This window comes from Python bivittatus, unplaced genomic scaffold, assembly GCF_059951505.1.
Source record: "Python bivittatus isolate LINGU-HERP-01145 unplaced genomic scaffold, Pbiv_v1 ctg000080_np1212, whole genome shotgun sequence".
Classification (NCBI taxonomy): domain Eukaryota; kingdom Metazoa; phylum Chordata; class Lepidosauria; order Squamata; family Pythonidae; genus Python; species Python bivittatus.
Window position 1 is genome coordinate 85,569,796 of NW_028277035.1, and position 21,078 is coordinate 85,590,873.

A 21,078-nucleotide genomic window follows, 5' to 3' on the forward strand; every position below is an offset into this window, starting at 1 on the left:
CATCTCTCTCTCTTAATAAAAGCAGCTAGTCCTGTAAAGGAACTGGGCCCAGTCTAGCCCAAGCCTACAAGTGAGCCAGACAGTCACCAATGCCCAAGAATACTGCCGGCATTCAGATATTTTACCTTGCATAGCCTTCCAAAAGTTGAGCTAATCGTGCATAGGTGAGGCGTGACTCAGGTACACTGATAAGAAAGGGGAAGCCAATATTCTCAGGGCGGCACAAGGTTTTGTGGTCGGACCAGTGCATTCTCTGACACACTCTAAAAACAAAGACACAAAAAGACTCCCATGCAGAAATTAAAGAATCTCTGCCCATCCCCTAGCAGTCAAGAAGAAAAGGAGACTCTGGCTTTGAGAGGAAGAGGAGAACTCACACATTGCAATAGCCAACTCGATAGCACCGAGTGCAGCGCTTCAACTTCTCCTCCTCTGACTGCTGCTTCTTCTGACAGGCGGCACATTTGGTGATGGGAATGCTGGGCACCTGAGGGCGCTAAGAAAAAATCACCCACTTGATAAGCTAAAAGTAGTGGTTCTCTTAGATGAAAATATAGGTAGTCCTCAAGTTACGACCATTCGTTCAGTAACCATTCGAAGTTACGATGGCGCTGAATGAAGGAACGTATGACTGGTCCTTGAAATTCTGACTATTGCAGCACCCCCATGGTCATGTGAACAAAATTTGGGCACTTGGCAACCAGTTCGCACTTATGACCAGTTGCAGTGTCCCATGGTCATGTGATCACCATTTGCGATCTTCCCTGCCAGCTTCCCACAAGCAAAGTCAATGGGGAAGCCAGCAGGGAAGGTTGCAAGTTGCTCGGGTAAGTTGCCCCCTCTTCTTTGCTCGCATGCACCATGCCCTCCTTCCCCCCTTTGGTTGCACACACCCTGTTCCCTCTTTCCCCAACCTTTCTGTGCTTGCACACATGCACACACCCAATGCCCTCCTTCCTGGGCCTCCCTCCACTTGCACGCATGCACACACACACCATGCCCTCTTTCTCCAGCCTCCCTGTGCTTGCACACACCCCGTGCCCTCTTTCTCTGGTCTTCTTTTGTGCTGCACCACCTTCCCCCAATTTGTGCGTGGCCTGTGCCAGGCCTCCCCCATCCCCCTGTGGCATCCCTGTGTTCCTTACCTGGGGCTCCCTCCATCCCATGCATCTTGGGTTACCACAACAACTGGGACTGCCTGGATGCTAAGCAATGCAATCACATGACGTCACGCTTTATGACCCCATTACTTAGTATTGGCAATCCTGGTCCCAATTCCAGTTGTAACTTGAGGATTACCTGTATAGGCTTCCCCCAGGGGGCAGAAGGGGATCTCCAATAATCTCAGCCCAACTATGCATTTAAAAGAGTTTGTTCTTTTGCTGGTTCAAAAGTTGCAACCTCCCATGCTTTCTGACTCTATTGAGGCCACTTACCTGTTGAACCTGCAGCTCCACCACCCGCTCCTTAGCCAGCTCTGGAGAGAGTACCTCAAAGCACAGGAGAAGATCTGTGGGAGAGACGGCATCCAATGACTGGGAAGGCAGGAACATACGGTGGAAGCGGTTCTTGATCACCTGATCAAAGAGAACAGGATTGAAGTCGTGCCTTGGAAGTATCCCCCCCCCTTTTTTTCCCACAAAACAGTTTGTCTGAAAACTTGGTCATAACAAGAAGTTGTGTGGATAATACCATAGATGGCTGTGCAGAGGATCACCTAAAAGTGAAAGTATGACAGCTACTATCATAAAGAAAAGCCTCAAATACTATGTACTTCTGGTTGCTGTAAACAGCAAATAAATATCTGATTAGCTTGGGAGCTTCTTAACTGGCCATTTTCAAGTAGAAGGCTGAGCTGAAGACTCTGCCAATCTGACCCAATATCATATATTGCTTGTGTTGCAATGTGGTGGGCTCCTGCTCAGAATTCCATCTGCCCCCTTTCCTGGATATTGCTTTCCATCCTCACCATCTGTTTCTTTTTCCTTGGGTGGTCACCATGCCATACCTGCTGAGCAGGCAAAGTCCTAAGTTAGTTGGAGGTTGGCTAGAAATGCAAAGCCTGGGGGGAGGGGGGACATATACTCATCAGGGTTATATAGATGCCTGCCAGGGGCCTTGCTCTTCCTTCCAATAAACTGGTGCTCATAGGAAACACTGCTGAGGAGAAGGCTTGCGTTGGCCGAAAGTTCCATATTGCTGCAAACATCTTTGTTTCCAGAGGCCTGAGACCATCACCTGATGTATTTTCCATAATGGACTACCTATCCCGTTTTTGAATCCTGAAGACTTTTTTGTACTTCTATAAAATGTAAGTTCCCCCATCAGGCTGATACCTCCCCCTCTTGTATGGTTTCATCATCTAAGAGGATGAGTTCAGCATTAACAGACAACATTGTGTTTGTGGTAGTGAAGTGTTCATGATAGTTGTGAACAGTACTGCTCGCTGGGTTAGGAAGAGGAGAAAAAACAGATGTGGTAGGCAGAGAGCCTGCTTGCTGTTTTGTAAAGGAAAAAGGGAGGTAACTCCTGCTCAGTCCTTGTCTTATGAACAGTTATCTAGGATATCCATATTTGACATTTTAAAAGTTTGTTTTTCCTTAAGGTCACATATGTATACTTCCCAATTTTTATTCTCTTTCCCCCATTTTTAAATAATGACCATATGCAGATCCATACAACGACATCCAGGACTTCTGAAATTAATTGTATATACCATATAAATACATCCATGTCCAAACTTGTAAGCACGATAGAAGAACAAGAAAAGCCAACAGGTTTTAGTTATAATAAGGGAAATGCAGCCTACTCTTATTTGAGGACTTTGTCTTATAAACTGGCTCCAGTCAAAGGTAAGCAACAGGACAAAGTATGATTTGATCAGGGCAACAGTTGCTGTGTAATTTCTTGTTGTCTTGGAAAGCAAGAAAAGTCTGTGCATTTGGATCTTAGCCACAAGTTATGGAACACCTTAATAACAGGTGGAGGCAGCAGGTTACAGAATCCAGTGAGGCAGCAGTACAGTTGAATTCTAGATACTGCTTGCCAGCCAGATTACTAGATCTCATGTATACTTAATGGCTTTTCAGTACCTGGTCTGTCATCATCAAATGAGATCAACTGAGACACGTGCTGTGAAAAGACTCAATTCATCCACAGCCCAGCCTGCCTGATGTTGCTAGGCTGTCTTTACATCTTTGCAATGAGAAAAGCGCAGAAGAGCATGTAGCAAGTCTGGCTGCACTCAGTCCCAAAGCCTTAAAGAAGAGCAGCCTATCATCAATACTGTAAATACGCAAATCACCTCAGCCAAGCGCAGGTTCTCAGGATTTGCTCGCACACTATGAGATACGGAGTCTAGCACTTCCATGGCAGTGGAATTCTCCTTGCTGATGCTCACCAAGAACTATTGGGAGAGAGCACATATTAGGCAGATCAGTATGTACAGCCATGCCAGTGATTTCCCCAATTTCACTGCCCAGACCTTCTTTTTCAAAGTAGTAATTTTGTAACAGCATGACCCTTAGTTCTGTTTCTCCTCTGCCATCTGATTCACCTCTGACAGCTACCACTCCAAGGAACAAGGAACCTTTTCATATGAAGTGCCATTACAGCAATCCAAGTCTACTGATGGCAAAGGTGGGTAGAATTTATAGCATGACACAGCTCATTCTTGCTCTCTGTGCTATTAAAACGTCCTATGGGGATACAGCATAGAAGGAAGGAGTCATGACATGAGAAGAGCCTGGGAAGACAAAGCAGCCCTTTCTGATGGCCCTTCTCCTTCTTGGTCGCTTCTTGCCTGCTACACCTAGCTTCCATCTTTCCTCCCCTATCAACTGGTAGATAGGAATTTAGTTTTCCATTCTTGTGACACTTCACTAGCTATCTTGGCCACAATCATGATGTCAATGGCAGACTTTTGCCGAACTCTCTCTTCACCAACACATTCCTCCCCAAAATTCCTTTTTCTTTATGCTTTGAGACTGCCTCTTTGCAGTTACCACAGCTCATGTTAATTCTCCAGCTACTTTGCTGAGCACACAAGTGGTGTGTTTTCTCCACAACCAGTACAGTGAATGCTTTTGCTGCAGCTGTGTTCGTACAACACACTTGTTTGTTATTTCCCCTAAACCTTGAAACCTCTTCCTCAATTCTATTTTTATTATAATGTATTAATTTTACAAAACGTAATTAAAGAAAATACAAGAAAGAATAAAAAAAAGGGAAAAGAAAAATATAGGAGATTCACAAGCATCATAATATTTGGGGTAAAATTTAAAAATAACAATAGTTTATAGCTACATATTAAAATATGTCAATTTGGTTTAAGTCAGTACTAAAGGCAATATAAAAAGTAGGTTATTATATAATCATTAACAACTCTGGTCAATATTACTCACCAAATTATAGATTAAAACATTACAGTAATTTCTGCCTAATCTGGAAAATGTGGCAAGTTTAACAAAGCATTAAAAAATTGAGTATTCAAATTTTGTCAGGAAAGACCCAAACTTTGGATGTGATACAAACCCACTGATAAGATTATAATCCAAAAATAGTTTCCACAATGTATTAAATTCTGTATCGGATTTGCTTTTCTTTTATGAAATTTGTTTTGACATCAATATATACCCCCATACCATAATTTGCTATTCTTTTCTGGAACAGTTTGTTCATAATTTTCAATGAGAAACATAAAGAATCCTGTTACTATGTTCAAAGCTAGTTTCATTTGTAGGAACATATGGTTTAATAATATTTCATAAGAAAATAATAGGCTGAAAAGAGAAAGCCACCTTTAAAATGTATTTCTTTCCTTCTGTTATAAATTGTTTTCCGATACTGTTGAGTTTGAAGTTGCCACTAAATACAAAAAAATTACCCCACTTGATTATTTAACTATCTAATTTCACAATCAATACCTGGGTAATTTACCACTGATAGAACATCTTGTACCAATTTCCTCCAAGGGTAATATTAATCATAAATGTGACATTTTTCTGCCATTGATACTCCCATTTTGCATCTCAGTTCTCTAGAGATAGAGACATGTCAAAAGCACATATTTTCATATTGACTTCTGACTCAGTTTAAACAGGTTAGGTGTTTAATTAGGTGTGACAGAGACAGATCTGAGGGGAAAGATTCTTGTATCAAATAAGCCCCTTTTTTCTTACTGATAATTCCCCTGCCACCTCACCCTTGCTTTCTATGTCACTGGGACATATTTAGTTTAAACATATAGAACTACCACTACTGAATCTAGTTTTCAGTTGGACTTTCCTGCTGAAAAAAACCCAGGACATTTCAGAGCTAAAGGATACTGTGAATATCAACACCAAACCAAGTTAAAGGATAAACGATTAAAAGGCATTCATGCTGTATTGTCTGGATGTTTTTCTTACCTTAACAGGTTTGTTGTGGGGTTCCTTTGCAAAGTAGTAGACCGTCAGCACTTTCTGCTTCTGGGGTAGGGGGACTGGCAAATACAGGAAGGGATCAAAGGTGATGGATACCTGCAGTAAAAAAACTTGGCAATGAAAGGCCTTACTGGGCATAATAAAATGGGCATTGGGAGCACTGGCAAATCTCTCAGAGACAGTTATTCTGGGTTTAAAGGACGCTATTCAGAGTAAGGAAACAGTCTAGCAAAAGTGTTAATAAGAACATAACAGCAGAGGCCTTGCCAACCAGACAGAGGGACAGGGAAATGAAAAGGAAGGCCAAGATTATGCAGAATTGCTATAAAATCAGCCTAGTTGCTAACTGCGTGAGCAACACCTACCCCTGCTCATCCCATAGACACTAGTGGAAACACATCCACAAAACACTCCAGGGCCTTCAGAACTGGAAAGTAACCATAACATTGTACCTTAGAGCATACAGGGCACACCAGCTTGGATTTGAACTGGCCCTGGAACAAGTCCACAATGAAAGAGTCATTCCTCATTTTGTGCCGCTGCCAGGCCTCTTCTGCAACAACCTAGCAGTGAATATAATAAGAGCCAGGATGAGAAACTATCTTGCCAGCCCAGGTCCTTCTGTGCTCCCTCTAAGCACTCTCTGTAATAATGAAGCAAGAGTTCACCTCATCTGGCCGTCCATCTGAGTCTACCGTTTCTGTGTAGGGTTTGTTCTGGATCCGGTTCAGATCCTCATGGAGTCCATCCAGCAGAAAAGCCATGAACTCCTGGGCATCGTGCTGGGCGTAGCCTGTAAACTGGCTAGCCTTGCTGGCTACAATTGCCTGCAGGAAGAATTGGATTCATAAGCAGCCAATTGTTTCTATGGGATTTGCCAGTAGGATCACACTTTTCTCTTCCCCAAGCTGGCCAAACCAGAAGTTTCATGGAAGAGGTGAATGCACTTAGGGGAACTTAGGGAACGGTAAGAAAGATAGGAACAACTAGGGTTTTCTCTTAGATTAAATGGGCAACTTTTAAGCCACAAGTGATTCCTCCAGTCCCTTCTTTGCAATTCCTGGAATCCACCCCACCCCACTGCCGCCACGCATCATGACACTAAAATTGATCTGCAGAACACAAACACGTGAAGGCCAATTTGTGTACTTGAATGAAAAATAAGGAAAAGGTGGACATCAAGCTTCTACTAGGCTTAATGGATCTATTTTCTTTAAATTGTCCAAACCCCATAAAAAAAGGCTGAATATTTTAGCTCTGCTGTATCTAATGAATTGATGGTGGTTCTTACAGTGAACAGTGGCCCAAGGGAAGCACTTCTTAAGAAGCCTATGGTAACAATTCACTGTTATTAGGGCTGTGTGAAAAACAGTAAACATATTTTGGAAGTAAGCCAAATGCTCCTCTGAACCCACTGCTTGAAGCGTCAAGGTGATGCAACCTCCCAGGGGTTCAGCTCAGTCACTTCCCCCTCCTGAGCACTCTGTACATGGACAGAAGACACTTCTGTTAGGACTGCTGCCTAAATGGAGTCACTTCCTTCAAAGAGCAGATTTTGGGAGATGCTTTCCTTCCTGAACCCTCTCTTTAACTGATCTGCACAGCGCTAACACACAGGAGAGAAAAAGCAAAGCACTGATGGAAACAAGTGGGAGGGAGGGGATTTCAAACTGTTCCTGCTCCCAGATGTTGTTTAGTCTCAGAATCATGTCCACCCCAAGGTATCCAGCCCTGCCTTAAGCTTCTTGGTCACATCAGAATGTGGCAGGAGGCTGGGAACAGACCTCTTGAGTAGAAAAACAAATTTAGGGAACACCACACAACTGGTAAATGCTTGCACAGCAGGTCTTACCTTCAGCTTGGAAGGCTGGAAGGCATGGTGTGTGCCTTTCCATAGTGCCCGCAACAGCACAGCGAAGCCAATGGCCAGGCGCCCCCCTGTTCCCAGCGGGTTACTGTAATTAATTTCAGACTCGAAGGAGCGATCTAGGAGGCACATACAAGAGAAAGGGTGAGGATCGGGGCACTTTCTCACGGTCACCATCCTGAAAGATAAAAGATGAAGACTAACCAGAATATATACAGATACCCCCCTCTCCCTCCCTAACCTGAGATGCAGCTTACCATGAAAGAAGTCCCGCAACTCTCGGGTGTTGGAGAGAGACTGGATAACACTGTTCATGAAGCAGGTATTACCCAGGTTCACCAGCCCTGTAAAGCCTGGTAGACACACCTTCTTGTCTTCCTCTTCCTCCTCCTCTTCCACACTTTCACTGCTGACAGGGCTGTGGGTCATTGGGGGGACCATACAGGTTGGCTTAGGCTGGAAAGAAGGAGGCTTTCAGCAGTCGAGGAAACAGGGTTCTAGTTTTTGCTGAGTTCTCTCTTTGGCTCACTCATTTCTAGTCCTTGTACTCTTGACTTCCATCGACATACTTCTTTTGTCCCAGGAGAGAGAGCTCTTCCACTCAAGTATAATGGGATAAGTTCTCTCATCCGATGAAAAACCAACTCACACCCATTACAATACTGTGCAAATGTTTTTGGTCACTGACATGCAACGGGAATGGTATCTGCATACAGAGGGAACTGTTGCATCTCTCCAACTGCTGAAGTTGGGGATAACAAGGAGATGTTTGTCACCACCCTGCCTTTAGAACCCAAACGCAAGGCTAGATGGACCTAGTGTTGATATTTTGCATATATTCTGAGGCTACAGGTTCCCCAGGCAAAGATGAGAATCTGATGGTATCAACTGCATCACATTTAACAGCAAATGTGACTGTTTTGTAGTCTGGAGCACAACCTGAATGCAGAAGAGGAGGTTATCAGCACACTAAGGAACCTCTTAGTAGAAACATATAGTCGCTCTCTATAGTAAACAATTGCTCAGAGGAAGGGGCTAGGGAAGAGAAGGTGCAGAGAGAGCACACAGTGAGTTCAAGAAGGCTTTGGCAACTGCTCCTTCTTGCCACCCTGTGCTCCTTCTGGCTCCCTTGCTGCTTTCCAGCTTAACTCACGCTTGCAAGGAAAAGAAATAAATCTTCTTTTGCTCTATGAAGAGGGAATCTGCCCTTCACACAGAATGCATAGCAGAAGATGGGCTGGAAGGAAGGAGTATTACCCCACCCCCCAAAAGTAAGGCACTTCTATCAGCACCACAAACAATGTCTTGCAGTAGAGCCTCACTCATAATTCCAGTTAGCTATTTTTTACAATTTATGCAAGAGGCAGACCATATAAACTGACCCCCTTATTTCCTCCCATTCTTTCCCCAACAGTTGGGAAATAAATACTCCAGCACTAGTCATGAGTTCTCACCGAGGGCACGAGTGGCTCCTGTTTCACAGGCATGTGCTCTGATACGGTCCGAGCTGCTACGCTATCCAGGCCACCGTCTTCTGCTCGTGGCTTTTCCTTCTCACCTGCTCGTGCCTCTTCTTTAGTGGACAGAGGGTGCTGGTTACTCCCAGGTTGGCTTTTATCCAGAGGGGTAGGGCCTGTTGGCATGGCAACCTTTGCACCACCCACTGCACCTTAAAAATGGGGAAAAGTGGGCTTGTGGTTAGCAGCACAAAGAATGAAGGGTAATTATGCTGTTCATCCCAGTCTTTAGCAGTACTGCTATGCCACAGAACCAATCCCTTTCCATATTTAAATACATGCCAAAAGCAATGGGGTGAAGAACATGCTCTAAAATGGAACCAAGAAAAATCCCTGCAGACTTCTAAGGATCAAGGTTCTTTCTCAGGCCCAAACCACGGCCAGCCAAACAATGGAAACAACCAATATAGTTCTTCTCCTCCATGATTCCTGGTCTTAATATCCTCAGCCTAAATGATACCTCTCACTCCCTGTCAATATGTACAAGGAACCCCTACAGGGTGAGTTTTAAAAAATCCAGGTGCAGACCTCGTGTGGCAGGAGCCTCCAGGCCCCCCCAGCGCTGGCTGTGTCGTTTCTTCAAACAAATGTCAATCCGGGCAGTAGTGAAATTATATGTACACTGATCTGGCTCTATAAGGTTCCTGCAAGGCAATTCAACAGATGAAGCAATGAGAACATTAGATACAATTAAACAGGACAAAGAACATCTGTGTTATGGAATAAAGGATTTTTGTGCTCATTTGTCTTACATAGACAAGAAGGACCTTGTTTTTACAGGGATACACAGCTATGGATCTCTGTGCTGCCTACATTAATATATTTTTGAGGAACTGAGTTTAGATTGACAATATTGCTTCCTGAAGAGTGAGGAGAGAGTGTTCTTCCCCAGCCCACACAAAAATAAAAATCAAGCTTGGATGAATCAGTATGTCTCAGCTGGGCTAACAAGCAAAGGCTAGTGCTTGTGCCATAGAATGGAGATGCTGGTAGGGATCATTTAGGATGCAGCATCAGCCAGAATATATGGTGATGATCCCTAGAATGTATTTGCAAAAGAAAATAACAACTGATCACACAAAAAGAATTCAAAACTTTGATACCTGAGTTTCACTTGCCACCTGAATACCGAATGAGCGCCACAGCCTGGATGAAGTCGAAGAAAGTTGACATCACTGCAAAAAGTGGCATGAATTCAGACACAAACTAGAATATACATATTTAGTATTTTTCCTTCCTCAGTAACAATTCCAACTAACTTCTGACTATGGTAAGGAGAGGAGTAGGTTTACCATCAGTAATTACCATACCTTGTTTGGAACATTAGTGTAAAATCCTGCTCCCGGAAGTGTACACTGGACATCTCCTTGTGAATCTCCTTCACATAAACGTGCACCACCATAGAATCATTTCCTTTCTCATATGAGTCATTCTTCACAAATGTCAGATTCACAATGGGCTCTGGTTCCAGAAAGAAAAAGAAAAAGCAATAATGACAATGGAACGATCTTAAGGAGCAATTTCCAGAGAAATCATCTTGTGATTCAAATGTACATATGTGGTTGTCTCTGGGGATAGGCTGTAGAAGAAAGAAATGGCTAAATCAGTAGATAGACTAGAGAATCTGGATCAGGAAAGCTATATTCTGCATAAATTATGACAAAACTGCATAATATGATTCTGGTAGGGATGTCCCAAGAACTACGCAAAGCACTGAACCAACTCTACCCTCCTTCCAGTACAGACAATTATTAAGTCCACAGGTTGGTAACATAGTACCTGTAGATGCTGAAGTATCCACTAGACTCCCCCCAAAGCAACTCCAACTCTCTGTTACAGGCACTCCCAGGCTTGGCTTATGGTTGCTCACTCGCACACTCACAGCTTGTTGAGCATGCGGATCTTATAAGCCCTCTTGCTTTCTACCTGGGTTTTCCAGATAGATGCAGATAGGAGAGATAGCAGACAAGACACACAGCCCTGGGCAACAACCAGGAAATAATTAGGGACATGCACAAATCACTTCCAACCAAACACTGAGGCACCAATGGGTCCTTTGGGGTACATGGAGACCCAGTGAATGTAAAGTAACAGCAAAACTTTATTGGTTACAATGTACATTTGCTCTTTCTCACATGCACACATACACTCATCCACACTTACCCACATCCTTCTCAACTAGCTAGAGGGGCACTAGCTAGGGGGAAGCCGCCAAATCTGGATCCAAAGACGACTCAAGGAGTGGGTGGGCTTCAGGAACCCCTTTTATCCCCCAAAGTCCTTGCTTTGTTGATTCACAAGATTGGCAGCTACTCTTGCCTTGTTAATTTACAACTCTGGTAGCTGTTGATGGGATGCGGAGGGTTCTATGTGCTCAGGCCCAACTTCCTTTGTCTGGTTCAGGTGGCATTTTTTCCTTTGTTTCCTAGACTTGTTTCCTTCTTATCAACCATCTCGAAAGGCTCTTTTAGACATGATCCTTAGCTTTTTGTCCTCTCTGCTTATGTGCCTGCTTAATCTTTAGTTACAGCAGCTTCAGCCTAGTCTCACATTTCCAAATTAATATAAAATCAATTACTTAAAAATCAGTTTTTAATAATGGCCAAAGTCTTGCAAAGACTGCATTTTAGGTGAGATTTCTGAGCTCTCACAAGATTTTGGTGATCCTTGGCTTAGCCCCAGTTCTACCACAGCTTCTGCAACTGCATTCAGCACTATCAACCTTGTACTGAGTTATACTCTTGGTCCATCACGGCAAGTCCTCCTCTAGCATGCAGCACCTTTCTAATAACAGAAAGCATCTCTCTCAGTTGGTTGCTCCAATATTTTCAAGACAAAGATTAGGAACACAGGAAGTGGTTTAATATAACAGGGTTCACACACTGTACTAAGTCACAGTTTGTTTCCCCAGTTTGTTGAATAAACCACAATTACCTGGATTCATGTAAGTGTAAGAAGAAAATCAAACTCTTCCCCCATGCAAGCAGGAAATCAAACCTTCCTGCTCGTCTCACCCTGCCATTCAATCTTTCCACAGCAATCAAGGTAAAAGATTAAAATTTACAACTAGAATGGGCTCACCCAAAAGATTAAAATGTATCCTTAACCAAATAACAAAGGATCTGGCAAGAAGAGCTAACATTTCTTGAACTTAGCTTAATCAAATAATAAAAGATCTGTTCCCTGAAGAGACCTGCATTCCAATCAAACAGCACTAGACAGGCAAATACCTCAGTTCAACACCAAGTAGACAGTGCTAGCAGGCAAACATAGGATGCCTGATTAGAGGAAACCACAGCTCAGTGGGGTGCCTGACCTCAGAGTGCTCCCCCTTGGAACTCCGGCAAATTACACTTTTTAAGAGTTCTTAGAGGGCAGGCATTCTTTTGCACCGTTCAATGAACAATATCATGATCTTCTCTATATAAAGGGGTTTTGGAGAATTCCTGCTCATGGCCATCTCCGAGATGTCCTGCGCTCTCGGAAATAAACTTTTACCTCTGTTTCAAACAACTGCCTGTGCATGTTATTTACGGGTTGGAAACAGACTTGGTAGGATTTCCTTCCAACATAACCTAAACTAAACTTAAAACAAATCACACTTATATCTTAGCACAATGATGACCCCAGCCAACAGAGGATAACTTATTCTACTGTCTAGTAACAGCTCAGAGTTTCAGAAAGGTGACTTTCTCAGGCACTGGTGAAATTTGTCAGTACTGGAATCTGAGATTTTTAGTACACAAAACAGGTGCTCTGTAACTGACTTACAGCTCTTCCCTTTTAAGAGCTAGCAATTACTCCTGTTTTTCAGAATGCATGTCTATCTAGTTGTCTGGGCCAGACCTGACACCAATTTAAACCAGTAACTCAGCTTAAACAAAGAGTTGGGCAATCATGGTGTACCTACACAAAAATGCAGGATCTCACACTTTACTCACCAATACTAACAGCCTCTAAAGTGTCACCATCCTTGGACCAGCCTCTTTTCTCAAGATCTCTGGGATGCAGAGAGGAGGGGAGGCCCTCCCTGAAGGCAGATGCAGGGTCTAGCCCCTGAGAAGCTTCAAGTGAACTGGCTGGCTGAGGGATTCTCTTCTCTGGAGAAGGCCCGAGCTGACTGGGCAAGGCATCTGAAGGGGCCACAGGCTGCTGCATTTCCATGCATACCGATTCTCTCTCCTGATCCTCAATCTGGTGATGTAGGGAGAAAACCAAAAGGCACAATCAGATGCAGAAATGAGTAGGGTAGAACATTTTAACTGAAGGATATCGACAGGTCTGATGGATCATAGATTCTATCATATACATGGTCCACTAGAAAACAGAGCTACTGGCAAAGAACTGAAATCACCTTTACCTGGAATAAGCATGATGATGCCTTTAGGTACCGCTGCACCCACAAATACCTGTACTTGTACCACCAAGTTTTCTGCTAATTGTGTTTACCTTTGACTTTATGATCTATGCTATTTTAAAATTATTACTTTGGGCATTAGTTCTCTTCTACCCATAAGAGTTTGCGCTACTAGGAAAATGATTTCTGACAAGCAGAAAATTGTGGAATCAAAGGAATGGTTGTGTGTTCTGAAATATCTATCTCTGATTTATATTCAGATTCTTGGGTAAGTTATTTATCATCATTTTGCTTTTCTGGGTGTTTTGTGACTGGCTATGCTCACGAAAGCAGTAATTCTGCGAATATGTCTCTCCAATCAACGGCCATACTGTAGCATCACTCATAATAGTTTTCAAAATCCCAAACATGCCTACTAGCCCCAAAAGAACAGACAAAAGATTGCCCAGTTGAAAGAAGGACACTTTTGGGGGGGCCAAAAGCTATATTTGACCTTTGAGTTGCAATGCTAAGGACTAATGAGGACAAGCCAGGCCAAAGACTAAATTTGATTTAATGTTAATTCCATTAATTAAACACATTTAATATGATTACTGTCTATTTAATAACTTTTATTGTTTAGCTGAAAAAGTTAAGAGGGATTGGCTACTGTCTGAATGGGAGATGCCAGAGAATATCAGGACCGGGAAGCCCCCCTCCCAAAAAATCCTCCCACCCCATCCCATCCCCCATCCTGGAAGGAAGTAATTGTAAACCTCTTCAGTACTGTTGCCAAGTACTGTGACATCAGCAGGAGTCAGGCACAACTCCAAAGGTGCTTCACCTGATATCACCCTGAAAATTATAAATCAACAAGCAACTGCTGAATGGACTCTGGAAGCTGCACCCCAAATTTTGAGGCAACATATAGCAGCCTCAGTTGTTCATCCAGGGAGTTAAAATCAAACGCCCAGGAATATATCTTTCCTCGATGGGACTATTGTCACCTTGTGTGAGATGGGTGGCTATATAAATATGATACGATATGATAAAACTATCAAAACAGAATCCACTACAGCTTTCTTAAGTAGAACTGCAGCGCAGTAAAGACTGTATGAAGCCTGTCCTGATGAGCAGGGCAATAAAACTCCACAGAGCAATTAAAAGGGCTGAAGCAGCGGGGCCAGCTTGAACTTCCCTTCAAGATTAAACAGAAAATTTGGGCTACAGTAATTTCCAGTCTAAGCTCTCCCAATACAAAAAGAAGTCTCATCTGCAGAAGAGTTGTGAAACTTGCCAACAGCCAAACGGTATTTCTGCTCTCCAAGTTAAGCAGTAATAACCAGTGGAAAAAACCCTAAATCCACTGTGAGATGCAGGTTTGCATGTTTAACAAGCAACCCCATTTTTCCTCGCTAGGGGAGGCCCTTTCCTCTGACAGCAGGAACATCCAACGTCTCTTTTGATGTACGTGGGTCAAAAGACAGCAAACTTCATCCCTCATTTCTCACCTTTAGCTCCAACCGGGCAGCCCCCTCAGCAACTTGGCCAGTTCTTTGATGGCCAATGTTCCCAGAGAGCCCAGTGCTCCCCAGGCTTCTGCTGTTTCTTTCCTCCTCAGACAAGCTGGCTTTGATACATACTGCCTTGGTACCAGGTCCAGTTGGCAGTCTTGGGCTGACAGGGTTCCTCCCTCCTACAGTGTCATTTCTCCCAAAAATTCGCTTTGGGTTAGAAGGGTCTCGTTTGCCTCTGCTTAGCTCCACAGTACTATCAGGCTGGGGTTCTTCAGAAATTTCCCCAACAGAAAGGGCCTTCTCTTTGCCATTCTCCTTACATGCAACCCTCTTTGGCTGTTCCCTTGAACCGTCTTTGTAGCGTTTCTGGGGAAAAAAGGGCAATAAATCAAGTCCAAAACAAACATAGTGAATAAGGAACAAGCTCCTATCAGACTGAGCTCATCATGTTTACAAGAAACATATAAATGGCAGCTACAGGCAGAGAATGACTGTAGAGACCACTGACCCTGAGGGCAAGTGAGGAAGCTCTAGAGCAGTCCTACAGGGAGAAGATGCCCCAGGGCTAATTTGACCCAATCTTGCTAGAGTTCAAGGTCTTGGGAAAGGATGGACAAAATATCACAAATGGGATGAAGCTTACCGAGAGTGAAGCCCAGTTGTGCAATGGGATCTTCTTTGGCAGCACCAACTGTAAGATATTGCTTTTCTTGTGCTGGACTTTGGTGCAAGAACTTTCTATCTCCTCATAGAATTCACAGCTCCACTGACGGCCATCTGAGACAGAAGACAGGGCATAACAGACAAGGTTCTTCTCTGATGGTTAAGGAATAAGGAATATGTACCATAGCAGTGTTCCACTGCAGGGCAAGACAGTCTGTGGTTAGCTGACCTGATGAGATGCAGTATGAAAACAAACTTATTCTGATATAAGCAGGATGGTGCCTTGCTCTCCTCCTGAAATACAAGCTTTAGAACAGTGTTGTCCAAACTTGGCTGGGAAATTCTGGGAGTTGAAGTCCACTCATCTTAAAGTGGCCAAGTTTGGACAACACTGCTTTAGAACCTTTCTCCATTGCATCACTATAGCATTTTGCATTAGAAAGGAACCGGTGCATAGATACTTCAGTGCTACATTATGGCAAACACAATTTATTTATACTGTAAGGGAGTGAGAAGTTAACTGGAACTTCTGAAGAATAACAACAATTGGCCCAAGTAAATTTTGTTCCTTGAACACTGACATGTTGTTTCTTTCTGTGTGCTGAACATGTTTTAATAGCAAAGATAATGAGCAACATGAAGGCTTAATTTTGTGTCTCAATGGCGTACTCTGTTTTAATGAATGAAAATCTAAGCTTCACAGGTTCCTGCTAACTGCTGGGTTACAAAAAGAGGGTGTGTTTTGTTCTCCAAATCATGAATGATCACATTTATGTTTCTAGAATGCTTTATGATTACTGTGTCTCAGGTTCTTCCAGAGGCTTTAGAGGTCCTTTATTTGCCATAAGATGGAATTCTTAGAAATAGGTATTATTTTTAAGATCAGGATTCAGCTATGAAACAGCTGCTTAAAAAGCCTAAAATACTTCATTACATCTCCTAAGATTTTAATTTTATTTTAAAGGTACTTAACAATAAGACCAGAAACAATAAAGCCTTAATTTCCCATCACCCCGTTTTTTTCCTGCAACAACAAAAGAAGTTCTTTTGATTTGAGGTTTACTTTTGTGTCAAGCTGAGGGTTGTATTATCCTTTGAATCATGGGGGAAAGGACAAAGAAGTAAATGGGACAAGAACAAAAACTGCATTTAAATTAAATTAAGAACAGTTAATATGAACACTTTATCATACTTCAGACATATTATGCAAAGACCTAGCACTCTGGAGAAATCTATAATGCTGGGAAAGGTGGAAAGAAAGAAGAAGAGGACGACCAGTGACAAATAGATGGATTCCATTACAGCAGTGATGGGTGCACCAGTAGAATACCTGAAGAATCAGACTGGGAACAGATCCTCCTGGAGAAAGTCTATCTATGTGGTTGCTAAAAGTCAATGCTGATTTGATGGCATATAATCAATCAACCAATATGATAATTGCCATTTCCCTCTTCTATCACATTAAGAGTTACAACTTGGCTGCAACTGCAGGTTTCAGAGAGCACGTGGAGCTCAGGGGCCTGAGGTTATATGGCTCTGTTCTAGCTAGATGGAAAACTCCCTCAACATCCCTGGCACATGAAGCACACAATAGTGATGCTAGCTACTCTCAGTCCTCTTTACTCAAAGCTTTGTAATCAAGAATATTATTCAGAAAAGTCATAAGTGTTCCTTTTCACAACTGCTTACTTTCCTTGACAATATTTCTGATTTCTCATAGCGCGTTAACATCTAAACTTTAGTCACACTTTGCTGAAAGAGCTAGGTGATGGCCCCTCTGTTCCTGGAACAGCTGGGAGTCCCAAGTTCTGCATGACCCACACATCTGGCACAATAAAGCTGCTCTCTCATTTTGCCTGTTTCAGGAAAGGGATTTTTATTTATTTATTGCTGCTGGTGACCAGAAACTGAATAAAGGAGAAACTATTTCTTCTTTGCTCTGCTAATTAAGAACTCTATCAATAAGGAAAGAAAGTCTGCATTAATACCAGGTAACTTGATGATACAGCCAGTGTCTGTGAAAGATGAATCCACTTCCTCCACTTTTGGGATCCTGCTGCCCAAATTCAGTTTCACAATAACCTCATCAGCATTCTGCTTCCACTCCAGCTGCAGGTCTAGGAAACAAACAATGTCAGTCTCTCATCTGTGAGTGGTAAGTAACAGCTAACTTCCCAAAAGGGGAAGAGAATATGAAACAGACTATTATGGATAGTTAGTAACACAGTACGGAAGGTACTTTTGATCCATAGCATAATTAATACAGAGAAATCATTGCCACACAGAATGTTACAATGGCGATTACATAAACTGTTAGCTATTGCAGAAAAAAGTAAAAACCAATGTTCAACACCAACACAGTAAACAATATATTGGAATTACTGCAACTCAATGGTTAAATGGCCCCTGTGAGTCTTTGCAGCCTATTTTACATAATATCTCAACTTAGATATGAACTTATTAGATGCCTTTAGGAAACTTTCCTAGTTTTATCTCATATCCAGGGTGGCTACTGGTCATAGTCATGCCTTCAGATGGCTTTTCTAGGAATCATGGCGCTAACAGCAGATACAACCATCTTCTCCTTTGTGCCAGAGCATATTACAGTTTTTTGGCATGATGACTCCTCCTTCCCAGCCCTCTGATGCCCTCCTGAGCTTCCTAACTCAAAGGGATTGCTAGAGGCCAACACCAGATAGAACTGTGCAGGTTGTGGAAATCATGTACATGAATCAGTTTGAACACTGAACACTAGATAAACTCAGAATACTAAATATTTACTCAGTCTCTGGCTCAAATCATGTAAGGATGGCATCTGTCAAGAAACAGTGTGGCATCCTGATTCAATCACACCCAAGCCTTGATATGGAAAAAGAGAGAGAGATCCCTCAGTAATATCCCATGGGAAATACACTCATAGTTGAGAAAGCAGATGATTCTGGCTCTCTTGTGCACTGACCTCATGTCCTCTTGCCCTTAGCTGGTCTTAGAACATGCTTTCCATAGCTCATAGTAATAGTAATAGGGCCATCCCTACCTCAATCAAGCAGGAACAAAGCTTTATTTTTAAGACCAGCTATTTCTTTGTCATGCTTCTTCTACGGCATGCCAGGCTGTTAGACTTCTAGAGATTTAGGGAATTAATCCTTAGGCCAGAGGTAAGGCAATGTAAGATAACACATGAGAACAAATTAGGTGGCTGGAGCTTCATTTAGTTATGCATTCTTCTGACTTACCCTCCACAGATTCCCTGTGCCAATTGGGCTCTACCAGATTCAGACTAGGAAAAGGCTCTGATGATCAAACAAATACAGAGATGTGCTGTTTTGCTATGAACCATGTGAACAAAGGATTTTTCTGTCCTAACTTTGAGGCAGGGCATTCATATATTACAGTTTACATTTTAACCAGAGTACCCTGATAGAACTATCTGTTGCTGCCTGAATAAGGGACTTGCACAGACCAAAAGGGAGGCAAAGAAAGCAACACAGAGAAAAAATTAACAAGCCAGACAAGGCTTAAAATAGGGGTGAGGACTCTGTGGTCTTCCCAGTTGTCGTGGATTCCATCTCTCATCAGTCCCAGTGATATGGTCAATGAGCAGCGATGCTTGGAGGTGGAGAGTGGCGCCAGAGAACCAACTGATCCCTAGAGCCCAACTTAATGAACAGGGTCTCACATCTGGCAATCTGTGGAGCAGCGCCCCTGAAAGCCTTTAGAGACTTCCGGATGACAATCGCCACACCTCCTGCCCTGGAGTCTCATCTGATGCCACATCTGAAACCTGGCTGGGCACACTTCCAAAAGCCCCCCCCTCTTCTGGTCCCAGCCAAGTCTCAGTAATACATGCCATTTAATTTATACATGCAGTGACAGATACCTATGGCATAAAGTCATACCTTTCTTTGAGTCACTGCCAGCTGGTTTCTCGCCTTCCTTACTTTCCTGATTGGCCCGATCCTTTTGTTTCTTCTTATTAGTTGCATCATCCACTCCCCGAGCTGTTCTCCTCTGACCAGGGACGCTGGCACTACTGGACATTTTCAGCCGTTTGGATGAGACAAACAGCCCACCGGGGTCGGTGACAGACTCTGGGTCAGGGGTGCGACGTTTTCTTCCCGAGCCAGCTATCTTGGCGATTCTTTGTGGTCAATCTCTCTGGCAAGGAACAAATGCCTGGAGACATATGGAGGGATTGTCAGATTAGTATGGCAAATTAAAAAAGGGCAAAACCCTGAGCTGGTAGAAGCTATATTGAGGATATAAAAGAACATAAGAACACACATAGGGCCCTGCTGGATCAGACCCCTGGCCCATCTAGTCCAGCAGTCTGTTCTCACAATGGCCAACTAATGGCACATGGAAACCCACTAGTCTCCCAGCAGATGGCCTTCAAAACTGCCATCAAAACTAATAGTCATTGATCCCCATGACTTCCATGAATCTTTTTGAAGCCACCCAAGCTGGCAGCCAGCAGCACATCTCATGGTAACAAATTCCAAAGTTTGTTATGCACTGTGTAAAAAAAATTTCCTTTTGTTTGTCCTGATTCTTCCAAGATTCAATTTCATTGGGTGACCACTGGTTCTACTATTTTGGAAAGGGGAAAATAGCTGCTCCCTTATGCAAACCATGCATAATTTTGTATACCTCAGTCATATCCTCTCTTATTCACCTCCTTCTAGACTAAAAATCCTCAAATGCCACCACCTTTCCTTATAGGGAAGCTGCTTCAGCCCCTTGATCATCTTCATCTCCTCTGAACCTATATTTCTTTCGAGGTGCAACTACTAAAACTGCACACAAACTAGCAATGTGGTCCACAATTATAACAAACTTTCAACAGAAACCAAAGCATGATGCTTTTGCTTGGGATTTAATATTACTGACCAGTAAGCGCAATACTCCTTATTGAAGGCAATTTTTAGGCCTTAGTCTGATTTAGGAATAACTGCAAAAGAATAGCAGTTTGTGGTGGGGATTTTATTTGACAGGATATGACTACAGCCCCCACAAAAGCAGTCGACATAGAAAATCATCTTAGAGAGAATGCAACAGGACAAATGGGTACCTCAGCCATCATGAGCTAGTCTGCTCTCATATGATACCTTTCCATTATTTAAAGTTAAACTCAGAGCAGCTGAGTGCAAGACAGTTAGTTTCCAGATAGGATGTTGTTGCTGCTTAAGAACTGATATGAATGGGAGCAGAAGCTGGCTTTAAAAAAAAATCCCAGAAAATCTTTGATGTCTTTCCATTTATATCACTCCCCCTGTATTTCCCCCCTATTATAATGCAGTGTATTTAATAGGTTAGGTACACCTTAAATATGCATCAGCTTAATACTGAACCACATCATAAACATCTCTGAAGTGGTAACCAGAGAATCTCAGCTTGCTTTGACTGGCAGTGAAGGCTTCTTGCTGAGCCCCAAGCAGACACCGGTCTAGTCCCATTCCCTGCCAACATAGTACAGGTATCCCTGTGGACAGCACAGGATTCTATTTGCCAAATGTCACTTTCATTTTCACTCTCCAGCATTTGCTCAGAACAAAGAGAAAAGATTAGACTGCCATGTGATGAAGCCAAAACAATCTATTTTATTTTCCAGATTTATATTCTGATAATGCAGCTACTAAGAGCCTTCAAAGGGTATTTCCCCCACTAATTTTTGCATTATTTATGTATAATAAATGGAAAAAATGAAATCTGGGAATTCTTATATGGAAAATGTCATTTAAATTCATGTAGTACT

General features: G+C 42.8%; 1 protein-coding gene across 5 annotated transcripts in view; it reads right to left on the reverse strand.

The window, feature by feature from the left end:
- The window catches only part of USP19 (ubiquitin specific peptidase 19), a 39,321-nt gene that overhangs the window by 16,565 nt on the left and 1,678 nt on the right, over window positions 1-21,078 (reverse strand). For 2 of the 5 annotated variants that reach the window (XM_088134485.1, XM_088134483.1), the window contains exons 2-20: window positions 19,223-19,499; window positions 18,560-18,616; window positions 17,312-17,440; window positions 15,304-15,437; window positions 14,655-15,026; window positions 12,749-13,001; window positions 10,118-10,268; window positions 9,911-9,982; window positions 9,336-9,451; window positions 8,745-8,959; window positions 7,548-7,746; window positions 7,276-7,409; window positions 6,092-6,250; window positions 5,876-5,986; window positions 5,409-5,519; window positions 3,305-3,406; window positions 1,437-1,577; window positions 378-496; window positions 126-263 (exon numbers count right to left, since the gene is read on the reverse strand). In XM_088134485.1, coding sequence (XP_087990611.1) covers window positions 126-263; window positions 378-496; window positions 1,437-1,577; window positions 3,305-3,406; window positions 5,409-5,519; window positions 5,876-5,986; window positions 6,092-6,250; window positions 7,276-7,409; window positions 7,548-7,746; window positions 8,745-8,959; window positions 9,336-9,451; window positions 9,911-9,982; window positions 10,118-10,268; window positions 12,749-13,001; window positions 14,655-15,026; window positions 15,304-15,437; window positions 17,312-17,440; window positions 18,560-18,616; window positions 19,223-19,364 — 2,855 coding nt within the window. In that variant the 5' untranslated portion in view covers window positions 19,365-19,499. The remainder of the gene's footprint in view (window positions 1-125; window positions 264-377; window positions 497-1,436; window positions 1,578-3,304; window positions 3,407-5,408; window positions 5,520-5,875; window positions 5,987-6,091; window positions 6,251-7,275; window positions 7,410-7,547; window positions 7,747-8,744; window positions 8,960-9,335; window positions 9,452-9,910; window positions 9,983-10,117; window positions 10,269-12,748; window positions 13,002-14,654; window positions 15,027-15,303; window positions 15,438-17,311; window positions 17,441-18,559; window positions 18,617-19,222; window positions 19,500-21,078) is intronic. The other 3 variants (XM_088134484.1, XM_025173412.2, XM_015889897.3) reach the window with 3 other exon arrangements.